Raw genomic sequence first — 17091 nt, 5'->3', positions numbered from 1 at the left:
TTACCAGATCTCCTGTTTTAACAGGAGATCTCCTGTTTTCACTCTCACTCTCCTGTTCTACTGTTTTCACTATGAGATCTCCTGTTTTTAATTTCAATGTATATTCTTCTGGTTTCTCTATGAAATCTTCTGTTGATTATACTAATTTTCCCCAGAATTTTTAGTACGACACTGTTCTCTAACGGCACTGTGTTCGTCACTTGTCAATATTTTCAGTTCTGTTATATTTTCTGTAGCCCAGTTCATGTACATATTTAAATTTAAATCCGCAATTCACGTTTATATGAACTAGGCCTAACAGAATAGAAGGCGAGTTCAACGTTCGTTTACTTCAGCGGGATTCCGGGATTTATCATTTTGACAACTGACTGTTGTCAAATCACGTGACGTATTGATGTAATTGAAAACTATTATACGAACTCCTACATTTACCTATATTTTGCTATATTTTGTGCATGTACTTATGTTCCTCTATTAAAAAATATATTTATTAAAATCTCCTGTTGAAAAAAGAAATCTCCTGTTTTTTTGGCTACATTCCTACTGTTGACAGAAATTTCCATCTGGCAACACTGGTACCAATTATCTATGGTTAGTACTATATTTTCTATGGAAGCATCTTCATCTTCATAAATTAATAATTAATTGATCAATAAATTGTCAATGTAAACAGCTATAATTATCAGAAAAGTAATAAATATGCAACAAATAATCTTGGAAGAAACATTTTGTACGCTGTGTCTAAATACTGTAAGGGATTCAAATTGCCAGATAATGGATGTAATAAGGGATGTTCTAAAAATTGTTTTGCCGGATTTGGTAAGATAAAGTTTTCACTTTTATATTTAGTGTAGTTCATTTATAATAAAGTACAAATCCGTTTCAGAGCTTAGAAGAAACAGTTAAACATTTCATGTGTACAGTATGTTCGGGAAAATTGTTTGCTGCTTTTAATTTTAAGGCAATATGTACGGATACCGAGGATATTATTTTTCCTTACATTAATGCAAGTAGAACCTCAACGGTTGATTTAAAAGAAATTTATCTGAAAGAAAATGGAAGCATTCAGTTAATCAATATATTGGAAGATCAGAGAATTTGTCGGTTATGTTTTCACTTAGTTGCAGACGAATTTGTGGCACTAAAAGAAGTGGATGTTGGCATAATCGATATGTATATACCACAAGTTGTAAGTAGTTATATTACGTTAGATTTTTCTGTTTTGTAATCAATAATTTCCAATTTACACAAGAACTGTTAACTTCGGGTATAGGGAACTATAGTATCATTATAAAGTAAATTTAATTCTGCATCCATTAATATAGTAATATACAGGGTGTACCATTTGGAATTTTTGAGTAAATTCAACTATCTTATTCCGTTCATTTGTATGCTCGTCAACAAACTCTTTATCATTTTTTCTCGCAATTTTATCATCATCTAGTTGTTTCTGACTTAAAGTTGGGCAAGTCACCGCAGCATGCATAAAATATTATGTTGCTTTTAGTGGCTCGAAGCGAATACTGCATTTTTGAAATAAAATATTACCTTATGCATAAAAGTATTAATATATTTGAAAAGAATTAATAGATAGATTAACATTTTTTTACATTATTTCACCAAAACGTACTTTTCAGTCAATCAATCGATTAATCAAAAGTATTAAATGAAGTTTCTCGTACTTTTGTACAGGTATTGATGGATAAATGTTTTTTAAAAAAGTAAACATTAGTTAATTGCTTAATCCTATTTCAAGATTACATATTGGTGAGATAATTCTAGAAAAAAAATATTTTTAAACTAACTATTAATAGAGCATTTTATATTTTTTTCTGGGTATGTATCATAATGACCTTATCGAATGACAGTTCAATACGTCAAAACAAACAAAAATAAATAGTATACGAAAATGCTCGGCATTGTTATTGTCATTAGAATACAAGCTATAGAGTATTGTAGCTTGCATTGTCAAAAATAAAAATAATGCGAAGTTTTCCCCATCCTAGTAGCATGCTTTAGTGTGCTTCAATTGTGCATATATGATATAGCATTTAAACGATGGTCAGTTTTCTCGAAATGTTAACATAGTACAATTCTGTTTTACAATGCTACCTTTTCCATATGCAAAACCTAACTTAAAAAACTATTTATATTATTTATGTTAGCGAGTTATTTCTATGAAGTTATATTTGCAAAAAATACCTATAAGGTCATTATTAATATATTTTGCTTCAAAAATCATGAGCGTTTTGATCGACGATGTAACATCAAAATAATTAAACATCCATTTATTAGTTCATAATCTGTATTATTGTTAACATTTATTTTTGCTGATTTAAATATATACTTCTTATAAGTTTAAAAACTTGAAATATTCAATAAGACAGTGACACATTCTGTTCACTTCACAGATTAATAAATCTCATTTCTTAGTAATTCTTATTGATTGTATTTGGTGATTTATATAATTGGCAAAAAAAGTACTCTTGTAATCATATTTATTTATTTACATAATAAAAAAAACATTACATAGTAATGGCTGGTAGACCACTGCTTATCCATTGTTGCGCGTGCAATCAAGGATTTCAAGCCAGACAATTAGTACTTATTAATGGAGATGAAAACATAATTAAACGTCAAATAGCTGTCACTAGACGTGATCAATTACTTCATCCACCTTGTAACGGTTCAATTAAATTTATTGAGGATTTTAATTAAAACTTAAGGACGGCTGGTATATATTCTGTTTAATAATGTTTATGGACCTATGGCATAGGCAACATTTATTACCTTTCTTTTCTGGCTACAAATCTAAGCCGTTTAATATATGAGACTCGCAAAAAAGGTAACGACAGTTTTTGGAATGGGGAGATAGGTTTTTATGTTTTCGAATGGGCTATCGCTAAGGTGCGGCTGTGGAAAATTTTCTGCTATTTCTTAATGCTTATGTTACCCAAAAAGGGGATTTTGTGTCAGGAAATTGGGTGAAAATTGTGTTCCTTTGATGCATTTTGGATAGTACCTATCTTGGACCTTCTGGTGGAATACAATTGCATCATTGGCTGGATCTTAGTGCACCTTGGCGATTGCAAAATCAGCGTTTCTTTTGAGGTTAGAAAATGAACCATCAATTCTGACCGCTAATTCACATTCGGCGGGGTTTTAACTATATATGAACATTTGAATATAGTAAAAAAAAATGTTCTAGTTTTCCTAGCACTTTTTCGTGAATTTTTGCTGTTTTTGACCTGTTTTTTGAAGTTAGGAAATTCCCGAGATGTGATAGCTCAATTCTGACACCCGATTCGTGATTAGGAGGCAAAAATACTACTGATAACATATGTCGCATGAAAAGTACAGACTACTTTTTTTGTGTGTGGCTGTGTTATTATTTTGAAAAAAGTTTATACTCAGTTTGAAGAGATTATTTCACCGATATCGGTGCCATTTTGCAGTCACCATTTTTTAAATTTAAAGAGAGTATACCGCATATGCTGATGCGTTACACAAGGAATACTTTTGGTGAGACTATGGAATCGATCAATTGGCGTTTTCAGCAGATTTTGACCTTAAACGTGTTAAATCACTGGTATAGGCGCCATTTTGAAAACTTGTAAAGCGCACATAATATTGGGTAGTGCACTTGCATACGAACGTTTCTAGTTAGATAGCATGAGCTTAGCCGCAATTAAATGGCGTTATTAGCAGATCTTGACCCAAAATCGAGCTATTTCGCTGATATAAGCGCCATTTTGAGGTCGCCAGTTTAAAATTTGTGCAAGGAGCATGTAACATTTGGTAGAGCACTTCCGTATCAACGTTTTCTGTTGAATAACACTAGCGCATATACCGTCTAATGTGGATTGCAACAGGTTTAAGCCAAAAATGTTGGTATTTCGATGATATCGGCGCCATTTTGAAGTTGCCATTTTGAAAATTCAGAGGACACGCTTGGAATTTGGTAACTCTCTACCAAACAAACATTTTTTGTTGCATAGCTAAATTTTCGTCATCATCGCTCCTTTTTCAATAGCACTTCCTTCAGTAGGTCGCTAAAATTCGTGGATAGTAGCCGCCATATTGCAACCGCCATCTTGAAAATTAAAAAGCGCCACACGGCTTTCGAAAGCGCTCATCTCAACGANGATATTACTTACTTCTTCTGCAGTTTCAGAATTCTTTTCGTAATCTCCAAATGCATTGAAAGGATCTGCCTGCCCAGTTGAAAATGATCCTTCAAATGGATCAGATGCAAATTCATCCTAGTAATATTAAAAAATAATCAAAAACACAATTATGAAATATAATTGACAAATAAAGCTAAGTAGACTCAAATAAAATAAAATAATATCAAATATTGGTTTGCTATGATATTTCTCACGGAATTTTATCTGCAATGGTTATTAACCCAGATCCTTATATGGTACGAAAAGATTGCAAAAATAATTTTTAATATTGCATGTAACAACTATATTTGCATTTTACAGGAGTATAATTGCTATTTGTCAGTTAATATCAATGTAATAACGGGGGGTACGTTAATACAGTGGCGGGTGGGCAGGGTGGTTTGTGCCCACCCTGATAATTTCAGAAAAATAAAAGAAAAATGTGTATACATATACCAAAGTAATTTGACCTAATTCTTACAAAATTAAATCTAAACTGCACTACCTCTTTTAAAATTCCCGCTACCAAATTTTAAAATTATAATTTAATCATGATCTCAGCAGCAACCAACATTACATTCGGGCTGGCCCATAGCCGCTCAACTAAACGACGCCGTCCCTTGCCTGCTTATACGTACCTATGACCTAAGAAGATATACAAATAAGAGATTTCACTTAATACTAATTTCTATCATTACTATCTTGATATAATTTCATGTTCCAAGTTTCATTTTTTGCTTGGTATTTTCATGTGCCCGACGCACGCGTAGTGGTTCAAAATTCATTCATTAAAACAAGACCACGTTATATCATCTTTAATACAGACCAGGCCTTGCCCGTTTTAAAATTGTTCATAAAATCCAAATTAATAGAACATGCTTACTTATTAATGTTATTATGCAGATAAAAGATCCTAAAAGTTGTCCATTAGGATTTTAGGATAGCAAAACACATTTTAAATGCTGTTTTAATCAAAAAGTTAATGAAAAAGAAATTCAGTTATAAACTTAACAAGGTATCATCTAATGAAATCTTTAAAAAATCGAAGTTTAATTGTTATCAATAGTTTAAGAGCCTTTTCACACTATCCGGTTTCGCCTGTCAATTTTCGCACATTTAGATCTGAAGACAATCCAAAAGACAATAAAAGCATCAGGTTTGATGCTACACACATATAACTGTTCCTAATAAATTGAAATATTAGTACACATGCAATCATAGACCGAGAAAATGTTATCGCTTTGTGGTATCTTTATCGAAAAAATAAAAAACGATATCATAGAAGGTTACATCCCTTGACGCAGACAAAATGAATTTAAAGCTCTTGCATACCATAGGGTTTTGCCTGTCAGGTCCCTGATTGGACAGATAGATGAGCAGCGGAATGTTGGTGTAAATGTGGCCTTTCACACTATCTGGCACCGTTATTACAGCTGAATGTATTCTACTAGGCCATCCCGTGCCCTGACACCGGATCAGATGATAGTAGGGGTCTTTGTTCACACTATCAAGTTCCATTTATTAGGTTCGTAGTACTTCTCCATGTAGTTCAGTATTCTTTAAGCTGTTGAGGTGAATAGTATACATATTTTATTGAAACAATGCTAATAATTAACAAATTGAGACAGAACCGAAATATTCTAACACTTATACGATAAGTACTAATGCTTTTTAAATGTGTTCTGGCGTTGCATTCTGGCTGCAGCTTGGTTAAAAAATTTGCTTTCATCAGTGAGATTCTCATATAACACATATGCGTCTAACTCATTCCGTCTCTGCACCAGGGGATGTATCCAAAACCTCCTTCTACAATTTTGAGTTTTACCTTTTCGGTAAAAATTACCACAATGCGATAGCACTTTTTTTTGGTCCATGGTTGTACTTGTAGGTACTGATATTTCAATTCATTAGGAGCAAATATACATATAGCATCATACCTGACGACAAACCTGAAGAGATTCTTTTATCATCTTCAGGTTTTCATCAGGTCCAAAACCTGACAGACAAAACCGGATAGTGTGAAAGGGCTCTTACATACCTATTTATTACCTACATATTTATTTATATTTTTAATAAAATAAAGTGTAACTCAAATTTAAAACTTTATTAAAGGTACATAAAACTCAGTTTAATGACATTTTTATAATTTGGTATTATTAAATATATCTTAGTCTTATAACAAACGATGTTTTACACATTATTTCGATCACAAATACAAGCTATATAGTAGCGACAAGAATTGTATATACAATATACCTCATCAAGGATATAGATATAGTAAGGAGTACAAACAATTTGCACTGACTGTATACCTTTTTGGGGCTAAATGTTTATAGATATTTAGCCAAGATGTTTAATTTACCATCGAAATCCACGCTTTATAGGATTACAGAAAATTGGAATATTTCCCCTGGATTTAATAATTTTATATTTTCTATAGTGCAGTCCAGAGTGAGCACGATGACTGACATAGAAAAATATTGTATCTTATGTATAGATGAAATGTCTATAAAACAATTTTTATATTACAATAGTAAAAAAGTTTTCATAGTGGGGTTCCATGAAACGTCTAGTGAAAAAAGGTATGAACCGGCAAAAAATTTATTAATGATAATGGCAAGAGGTTTTTTTTCAAATTGGAAACAGCCACTGATATACTTTTTCGTCAATAAAGTTGGAGCTGACGAGATAACAAAGATTTTGCAGGAAACAATTATTCGATTGTCTGAAATAAACTTGAATGTCCATGCAGTAGTTTCCGATCAAGGACCAAATTTTGTAAAATTTGTAAAGAACAATAATATTACTCCAAAGAAACCTTATTTTATTGTGAATGAAAAAAAGATATTTTATTTCTTTGATGCTCCGCATCTATTAAAATCCACAAGAAATAATTTCTTTAAATATCAACTGATACTTTCAGATGGAAGAGTTAAAAAAAGTATTTAGAAATATTTTATAATAATGATAAAAAGTTACAATTAAGACTTGCTCCGAAACTGACGGATGAACATATATTTCCTAATACCTTAAAAAAAATGAAAGTAAAACTAGCAGAACAAGTGTTTAGTGCTAATGTTGCTACAGGCCTTAATACTTACATAGCACTAAATGCATTACCAGCTGATGCATATGCAACGGCAAATTTCATAGATGAAATGGATAAATTGTTTCATTTATTTAACAGTAGCAAAATTAAAAATTCTAAAGATTTTAATAGATTTATGGGAACAGAAAAACAAATCAATTTTTCAAATACAGTATATGAAAAGTTTACCACAATGAAAGTATTAGATAGAAATAATAAAAGATATGACAAAATCTATAAAATTTTTAAACGGATGGAAATTGTCGATAAAAGCATTGCTGAGTTTATGGGATAATATCAAAACTGAATATCATAGCATATATACTAGACGTTTGAACCAGGATCTGTTAGAAAATTTTTTTGGGAGTTTGCGTCAGCAAGAAGGTAATGCCAGGAATCCTACTCCAACTCAAATAAATCGAGGATTTAAAAAACTTTTTTCATTAAATTATTTTCAACATTTAGATAATGCAAATTGTATCGAAGATTTTGATATTATTTTGGGCTCAATTACTCCAGAAAAATTAAATAATTTTACTTCAGTTGTAGGATCAGAAATGACTTTTTCAAATTTGACAATTGACGTGTCAGATTATTCAGAGTTAGACATGACTCACAAAAACGCACTAAACTATGTGTGTGGATACTTATTAAAAAAATGTAAAGGAAGGCATTCTTATGATATATGTTTAAAATATTCAAGGGACCATGACAACTTATCAGAGGATGTTCTTTTTACATACTTTAAAGCCTACGAAAATAAATATAGAGATACTTTTGGGAACCTGCTAACTCCTGCAGAAAATTTTATTGAATGTTTTTCAATTAGAAAAAATATTTTCTGATTTATTCACTTCATATGCCATACATGAAAATGTTGGTGTCAAAATGAAAAACAAATTAAAGGTTGTACGTAACCCTCACCCGTGTAAAGACTTTCCGTATGATTATTTTTTATCTTTATTTATGAGATTAAAAATCTACCATATAATAAAACAAAGTAATCTTCAGTTGAGGCAAGAAAAAACGTTTAGATGTCAGAAGCTAAAAAACGTGAGTCATATGTAATAGTAGTTATTTAATATGTTGATTATGTAAATACATAATTTTATTATTCCCAGTTGCAGATTCTTAAAAAGTATATAATGAATATATTCATTTGTCATATGGCCTACAATCATTGAATGCCTGCCACTGCTATAGTAACACAGGCAATGTTTTTATTATTAATAAAATTTGAAATTAAGAGAATACACTATTTACAGTAAACATAAAATAACCTGAAGAATAATTTAGTGGTAAAATTTAAAAATGTGCAAATTGCCCATTGTTTTTGTCATATAATTTACTTTCTTTTTTTTAAATATTCAGAATTTTATAAAAAAAAGGAACACATAAAATCATTATTATTACAGTGACATTACATTATTTTAATGAGTGGAATCACGGAAATTTTTTGCACCTATTTGCGAAACACCCTGTGAAATACCTCACAATATGTAAAATTGTTTTTAAAAATTACTTATCAAAATCCAAATACGTAATCTTACCTCGAGTTTCAGTTTCTTCAATGTTAGACATCTTTGACGTTCCTGGACGAGGCTCAGGTGACGAAAGGGAAACATCTGGCATATATATTTCCATAATAAATAAATAAATATGACATATTTTAGTTATCTTCTATCATGAAAAAATAATGTGATAAGTTAACTGATTAAACAGAGATAATTATATTACTAACAAACAATACCTTGTCCACTTTCCATATCTGAATCGGAATTTTCAGCATAACTATGTTCTGTAAAAGAAAAAAACAATTACATGTAGTTATTACATTTCGTTTAAAAAAAATTATCTCGTACTCTTGCTAATACAGTTACATTACTTTGAGGTTCTATTAGAAATGTTTTTACATAATTTAGTATGTCGGAGGTGACCCAGAGCTGATGGTTAGACACCATTACAGGGCAAAACAAATTGGAAACTGCAAACAAGGGTCTCTATGGAATGATATTACAAATATTTAACTTAAAATATCTCGGTAAACGTTTAACGCCTTAAGGGACACTATTGAAATTATTTTTTTTTATTTTCAGACATATTTTTTCCACACAAATCCATTTTTAATCAGAAATTTTAATTAAAATAGTTTGTCGATATCTCGATTCAAGATATAAAAAATACTTATGTATAAAAAAAATTAAACTGTGGCTCGATTGAAAAATATTAACTATAATATTAAATTATTTTCTCTTTCTCAACGAATTATAGGTTGTTATCAAACCAAAACATAGCTAAATACAGTCCCGGCAATAATTTAGACGACTTACGTCACGAGTGACATAATGCAATTGTTTGTATGTATTGTCAACGATAGTTTGTCACGTTAAAAACAATCATCTGCTGTAATTTAGTGTAATATATAGTTTAAACATTTAATGCAATATATAGTTTTATTATTCTCTGTTGTAGTTTCTTAAATATTTTGATTGAATTATCTTACCTCGAACTTCAGTTGTTACATCAAACTGCTTTGATGTTCCGGGATGAGGTTCTGATGATGAGGGATTTGGCACATATACATTGGGATTTTCTGTAATTACTGCTTTTTCATCATAACTATGTCCTGCAAAAAAAAATAAATTGTTAATTGTAGGTGTAGGTATGTACCTATTAAGGGAATATGTTAGAAACGTACTAGGCATAATAGTAGGTATCGCATTTTTCTTCAGTTTATTCTTTGCTATATAACTAAAAATGCCTGCAAACATCTTGGCTTCAAAATGAGAACTGCAGACTCGGCAACTTCTATATAAATGTTCTGATGAAAAATGAGCAAGATCCAACCCATCACAATTTTTTAGCCAAATCGAGCACCTAAAATGAAATGGAAAATTACACATAGAAGTAGATTCATTTAATTATAACAATGATCATCAGTTTTTGGAAGTCTAAATAAAGTTAAATCTGAAGATGTATTGAAACAATTTTCAACGATGCACTTACAAATAAATGTTTTTGATTTTGGCATTTCAAATAGTTTATAAGTCTAGCTCACTATAAATATCACAAATAATTAAAAAAAAAACGGAGATCCAAATGAAATATCTATAACACACACACTGATTTACGATACGAGATACGACGAATGACAATGAATAACCTATTAACATTAACCTAACCCGACTTTATACACAACTCAGCACCTTCATACGAAACGAAGCATGTTCGTATGATTTGTCGTTTACTCTTTGGCTAAACCGTCTCTGGCACCATAGATACAACTCATCTCAGAAACTCGAATATGTTCTACTTCACTCTTGTAAGGCACAGTAGTAGAGAAAGTAAAGAAAATGTGGCAAATGTGATTGATAAAATCATACCTGTTAAATTACAAATTTTACTCCAAGTTGCGCCTAACAACAAAAATTCGGTTCAAAATCTTTGTGCTTTGCGCATATTAGAAAAAGATAAAATATGATCCACGATTATGAATGAAGTGAAACCTCTTATTTGTTTATTCTCTTTGCTATGACTAAAGAGTAATCAGAAACGTAAGTGGTTTACCAATTCAGAATATTTGCGCCACGCCGGGCAAGCTTGCATATGCCCGTCGAGTGCTGTATCGGTTAAGGCCAGCTAAGGCTTTTCGCCAGGGATTAGAATTACACATAATATGTATATTTATTTGCTATAATTTTGTTCTTTAAATGAATTTTTAAACATTAGAACAATTTTTCCCTGGAAAGGTATTCCAGAAAACAACATTTTAATAAATGAAATAATAAACCGTTTTATAATAATGTGTAAATCGAGTTAAAAAATAAATATCTACGGTGCTGTGTTGAATATTCTGTAATAATGATAATTATAATTATTAAGTTTTTTTTTAACTCGTTGCTGTTAAACTGAATTAAGAATGATTGCGGAGAAATTTTCAATGTTTTAATAGATTCGAGTCTCCAATCCAATACTTATTTTTTCTTCAAATAATAAAGAAACTGTTAGATATTAAAAAAAAAACGTTTGTTTCATTTAATAAATTTTTTGAATTTCAATCAGCTTTTTAATAAATTATAATATGAGTATACATAAATTGCCTTACGCACCGGGCAAGCCCTTCGGCTTCACTCGTAAAAAGCTGCGGATCATTTGTTAACAGAAAATTTGAAAATTTTTGATACAGAAACTAAACTAACCAGTAAACTGCAATTATTCCTATATGATATTAAGTTATATGAGAGAAAAAATATTTTGCCCACCCATCTCAAAAAACCACGAGCTGCCACTGATATAAGGTATGTGCATGTCCATAACCTTCTTGTGCACCTTCTCTTAACATTACTAAATTACAACTAGTCTTAAACCTATGCTGCAAACCATATGCATAAACTTATCTGTTAGTTATTATTATTACCTTTTTTTTGTTATTCCAAATTAGATAATTGTATAAGCTAATACCGGCTGTCAGTAAGCAAAAGTTGTACCTATGTATTTCCTTATTATTATTAACTTGTAAACAATTACTAAAACTTTCAGAATTACCTACATATCCATACAAATGATCAGTAAATAGCTTATGGTTGTGTCCCCGATTAATGTTAAACTTTTCCTTTTCTGCTTTTATTGCTTAGTTTTGTTTAGTTATTTTTTTTCCCCAGTCAGTTATATTAGGTAGTCCGGTTACTATTAGATATATATATTTTTTCTGTTTTAATGCATCTTACTAACATCGTTTATTTAATTTGTTTATAGAGAATTAGATAAGGATTAATGATAGATATAATAATTGTCCACCTCGTGATCATGAGGGGTCTCCCAATTGAGATTTATTCTCATTTATTTAATAGGTATTGTCGACTTAAATACTTTAGTTGTGATTCTGAACGTAACAACGTTAATAAATATTAGTAACTAAACTATTTTGTTCTATTAATTTAGTGAATTGAGCATATTAAAATATAACTGGATTAGGTGTTGCTACTAGTTGCTAAATAAGCTATTTTGGGTCAACATTACCTTTTAACTCAATATTTAGTAACCAATATTGAGTAGCTTAGAACCCTAGGGTAAATGGTTACTGGTGCCCTTAAACTAAACGGTCCTCTTAAAGATTGACCGCACGACCAGCTCCGGCTGAGGGCTAGCTTAGGGTTTTGCATTTCTAACTTGGACCTTTTTTTTCCTTTAAGATCAGGGTAAGTACATCAAACCTCAGCGAAACGAGAAGGTAGCAACCTTTGGAACAAAATAACGATACTAGAATATGTTTTAATTGCAATGTGAGTATTTTATAAAAGTTAACAATTATAAATGAAGATCCAACATGTTTTCGATTAAATGTATTACTGCAAACAACTAATACTACTTGCGTTATTTGCAATGCTTAAAACAATATACACAGATTATCCCTTGAATGTAGAATTCATGTTTTTATAAAAAGATATATTTACATACCTACAAATGTAAGATCGTGTCAACATTACTTGGATGAAAAGGGAATTCTTTTAAGTGCATTGTTGCCTGGTCTACGATCAATTAATAGACCTTGTAAGATAAATGGACAAAAAATGTTAGCATTTTAAAATCAATTAAAAGAAGTTTCTAGCAATCAAACTAAATCTTTAGATATGACTTTGAGCGAGGAAGAATTCAAGTGCATCTCGTCTATAATATGAAGAACTTTTAACATACTGCGATCCAGTAATGCAATATGGGAAATTGAGACATAAGTGAAAAGGATTTGCTCACTTTTTTGTGCAAGTTGAGAAAAGGATTGATTGATGAATTTTTAAAAGTTATTTTTGATTGCAGTCATCGGCAAGCTGTAAGTCATGTTATCGATCGCGTTAGGAGATCATTATTATTAAGATTGATTCCAGGAAATATCGGACCGGAATCAAAAATAAGACAAGATTACATAGTTCAACATGTCACAATTTCTCAAATGCTTTATACAATCCTCAACCAAATGAATCAAAGGCTATTGTTATCATTGATAGTACTTATGCATATTTACATAAAAGCTCTTGTTTTCGAGTATTACGTCAATCATATTCCGTGCATAAAGACCGACATCTTTTGAAACCAACACTAGTTGTAGCACCTGATGGGTTCATTTTGGCAATATTTGGTCCCTACTTTTCTGATTGCCCAAACAATGACGCTGAAATCTTACTAGATGAACTTTGAGAAGATGGAAATTCGTTAAGACACTGGTTGCATGATGGTGATATCTCTTTGGTTGATAGAGGATACCGAGATGCATGTCCATTTCTGCAACAGTTGGGTATTGATCATCGAATGCCTGCATTACTTGTGCCTGGAAGAAAACAATTATCCGCAGAAGAAGCGAATAATTCACTTCTCATAACAAAAGGTGGATGGACAGTTGAAAGCAGAAATGAGCATTTCTGATCTATTTTTAAAATGTTTGGTAATCTATTTAATATGCAACATGCAAAATATATTGGTGACTTTTATAATATCAAGTACCCCAATGAATCCTTGCTAAATTCAACATCAGAAGCACGCAATGAGAACGAAAACAATATTGAAGTATTAGGTTAAGGCATTAAATTCCTGCTAGATAGGATCGTTGAACTCTGTAGTCTTTTTAGGGCTACATGATATGCTAAGTCCGATCTAGCAATCTCCCCGTGGTGCACATTGGGTCACGCAAATGCTGACGGCAATCGCTATGATTTTTATTGTACGATAATGATTGCGAAAAATCGATTGTACTGATCGTGATCTGAATGATCGGCTCAATATCGTTTTAGTATTTTTTTACTATACTATGCAGATAGTGAAATCTAAAGCATTGTAGCTTCGCGAGCTGCAACTTTGAACCATGAATTATTAGGGCTTGAAGCCCATTGACACTTTTTAATCTACCAGTCAAAAGCTACAAAAACCACCTGGTTTCAAATCATTTGACTGAAAACCAATTTACATAAGGATTCCGGCGGGCCCTTTTCAGATTTCAGTTCTGATTACTTTTTGAGATAATCCTACTGGGCTCTCTTCGTGATACACCCGTAGAACTGATTATGTAAACGTACTTTACATTTTCTAAAGAAACAGTTCTTATGTGCAAACTGTTTTTCTCTGTTTAAAAAAAAACGATAAATATTTTGTCAGAAATTAACTTTAATATCTTTTTATTGTAGAACATCAGTGCCACGAGAGATCCTGTTATATGTAAAGCCTGCTTTGATTCACTTCATACTCACAGCAGTTTTTTAAGGAACTGCCTCGATTCACAGGAAAAATATAATTATGTTGATGAACAGTCTTACATTAAAACTGAAGAAATTGAAATAAAACTGGAAGACAGTGGTCATGATGCACAGGAGAAATATAGATGTGATGAAAACCAGTCTAAAGAGATTGAAATAAAACCGAAAGATGATGAAGAAGGGTAAGGAAATATCGATAAACTTTATAATTTATAGTAGTACTTCTTTTTTTTCTGCCTTGAAGGCGAGGGATTTCCTAAACAGGGATTTAATGTTTGATTTGCGTTCATTTCAGTTTGAAGACTTTTTATTTTTTCAGTGATTCATCTCCAGACGACTTAGGAAATGAAACAATTGATTACAAAGAGATGCACCATTCTCAAGATATAGAACAAATAATAGGCGAATGTGAGATAGGATTAAAAGGACATCGTAATGTTCCAAGCAGAAGCAAGACCAGAAGCAAAAGGTCTAGATTTAAAATGTGTGAACGATTCTATCGATGTGATAAATGTAAATATAAATCTAGGTTCAAAAATAGTCTGAAAAGGCATCAGTTAATACACAAAAACCCGTCAGAATTGACAATGCACAAGTGTGATAAGTGTGATCATAAAACTAAGTTTAAGACGAATCTAAAACAGCATCAGATAAGACACAAAATCTCTTCAGGATTCATGGTGTACAAGTGCAGTACATGCAGTTTTAAAACTAAGTATAAAAATGTCCTCGAAAAACACAAGTTGTTACATAACAACCCTTCAGAAATCCAAATGTACAAATGTGACACATGCAGTTTTGAAACCAAACACAAGGGTAATCTAAAACGTCATCAGTTAAAGCACAAAGACCCTTCCGAAACCCAAATGTACAAATGTGACAGATGCAGTTATGAAACCAAACGCAACGATGAGCTAAAACTTCATCAGGTAAAGCACAAAGACCCTTCAGATATCCAAATGTACAAATGTGACACATGCAGTTATCAAGCCAAACGCAAGGGTGATCTAAAACTTCATCAGTTAAGGCACAAAGACCCTTCAGAAATCCAAATGTACAAATGTTATACGTGCAGTTATGAAGCCAAACGCAAGGGTGATCTAAAACTTCATCAGTTAAGGCACAAAGACCCTTCCAAAATCCAAATGTACAAATGTGACACATGCAGTTTTGAAACTAAACGCAAGGGTGATCTAAAACTTCATCAGTTAAGGCACAAAGACCCTTCCGAAATCCAAATGTACAAATGTGACACATGCAGTTTTCAATCCAAACGCAAGGATGTTCTAAAATTTCATCAGTTAAGGCACAAAACTCCTTCGGAAATCCATATGTATGAATGTGACACATGCAGTTATGAAACTAAACGCAAGAGTGATCTAAAACTTCATCAGTTAAGGCACAAAGACCCTTCCAAAATCCAAATGTACAAATGTGACACTTGCAGTTTTGAAACCAAACGCAAGGGTGATCTAAAATTTCATCAGTTAAGGCACAAAAATCCTTCGGAAATACAATTGTACAAATGTGACACTTGCAGTTTTGAAACCAAACGCAAGGGTGATCTAAAACTTCATCAGTTAAGGCACAAAGGCCCTTCCGAAATCCAAATGTACAAATGTGACACATGCAGTTTTGAATCCAAATGCAAAGGTGATCTAAAACGTCATCAGTTAAGGCACAAAAAGCCTTCGGAAATCCATATGTACGAATGTGACACATGCAGTTTTGGAACCAAACGCAAGGATGATCTAAAAATTCATCAGTTAAGGCACAAAAATCCTTCGGAAATCCATATGTTTGAACAAATGTGATTTGTGTAATATCAAACTAATTTTAGAAGTGGCACTCACAAAACCCAATATAAGAACAGTTTAAATCATCAGTTAAGGCACAAAAACCCTTCGGAAATCCAAATGTTCAAATGTGATAAAAGTAAGGTATATTTAAACAAGCATCAGTTAAAATACAAAAACTCTTCGTAAGTACAAATGTACAAATGTGATACTTGTAGTTATTAAACCAAAAGTAAGATATATTTAAACAAGCATCGCTTAACACTTTGGAAGTCTAAATATACAAGTGTGTATCATGCAGTTATCTGGCTAAATGGAGGAGTTATTTGAAGAGCCATTTGTTAATCCACAAACATTCGAGAAATCCAAATGTACAAATGTGATTCTTGTACCTGAGACTAAACATAAGCCATTAAGATATTTTAATAAACCTTAACAAAGGTTCAAAATTTCAATGCAAATATGACAGGTATATTTTGTGAAAAAATTGCACTCATGTTCTGCATTGCTTTTAGAAGATATGTTATAAATTTGTTTGTTGTCTGCCTTAATACATTTATTAAAGAAAATAAAACAGTACCGTTTCGATTAAATTATTATTTTAGGTATTAATACACAGTTGTATAAAATTATACAACGCCAATTATTTCAATGTTTTCTCTACAACTATAAATTTATTATGAAGTTAATATCCGAATGATTCTCACTACCTTAATAATTATGAAGAGTATGTTTATAACATTAAAGCACAAAAAAGTTTCTGTAAACACGTGTCTGAAAACACTTTTTTTAGATATAAC

The 17091-nt window shown here is 31.6% G+C and overlaps 1 protein-coding gene across 1 annotated transcript; it reads left to right on the top strand.

Annotated features, from left to right (window-relative positions):
- The first annotated feature begins 645 nt into the window (after positions 1-645).
- On the top strand, positions 646-16867 carry LOC108913526 (zinc finger protein 271-like). Its single transcript, XM_023456113.1, has 4 exons — positions 646-819; positions 887-1189; positions 14427-14677; positions 14815-16867. The coding sequence occupies exons 1-4, from the start codon at positions 700-702 to the stop codon at positions 16307-16309; spliced, it is 2169 nt and encodes a 722-aa protein (XP_023311881.1). The 5' UTR covers positions 646-699; the 3' UTR covers positions 16310-16867.
- The last annotated feature ends 224 nt before the right edge of the window (positions 16868-17091 follow it).

The sequence above is a fragment of the Anoplophora glabripennis genome, unplaced genomic scaffold (assembly GCF_000390285.2).
Source record: "Anoplophora glabripennis isolate ALB-LARVAE unplaced genomic scaffold, Agla_2.0 scaffold1176, whole genome shotgun sequence".
In the NCBI taxonomy this organism is placed as follows: Eukaryota; Metazoa; Arthropoda; class Insecta; order Coleoptera; family Cerambycidae; genus Anoplophora; species Anoplophora glabripennis.
This window is presented reverse-complemented; position numbering and strand designations above follow the sequence as displayed.

What these genes read in the sequence shown, in the direction of transcription:
- LOC108913526 (XM_023456113.1), top strand. Translation starts at nt 700, where the DNA reads ATGCAACAAATAATCTTGGAAGAAACATTTTGTACGCTGTGTCTAAAT. An exon ending in AAATTGTTTTGCCGGATTTG is followed by an intron (nt 820 to 886) that starts GTAAGATAAAGT and finishes AATCCGTTTCAG; the next exon opens with AGCTTAGAAGAAACAGTTAA. An exon ending in CCGAAAGATGATGAAGAAGG is followed by an intron (nt 14,678 to 14,814) that starts GTAAGGAAATAT and finishes TTATTTTTTCAG; the next exon opens with TGATTCATCTCCAGACGACT.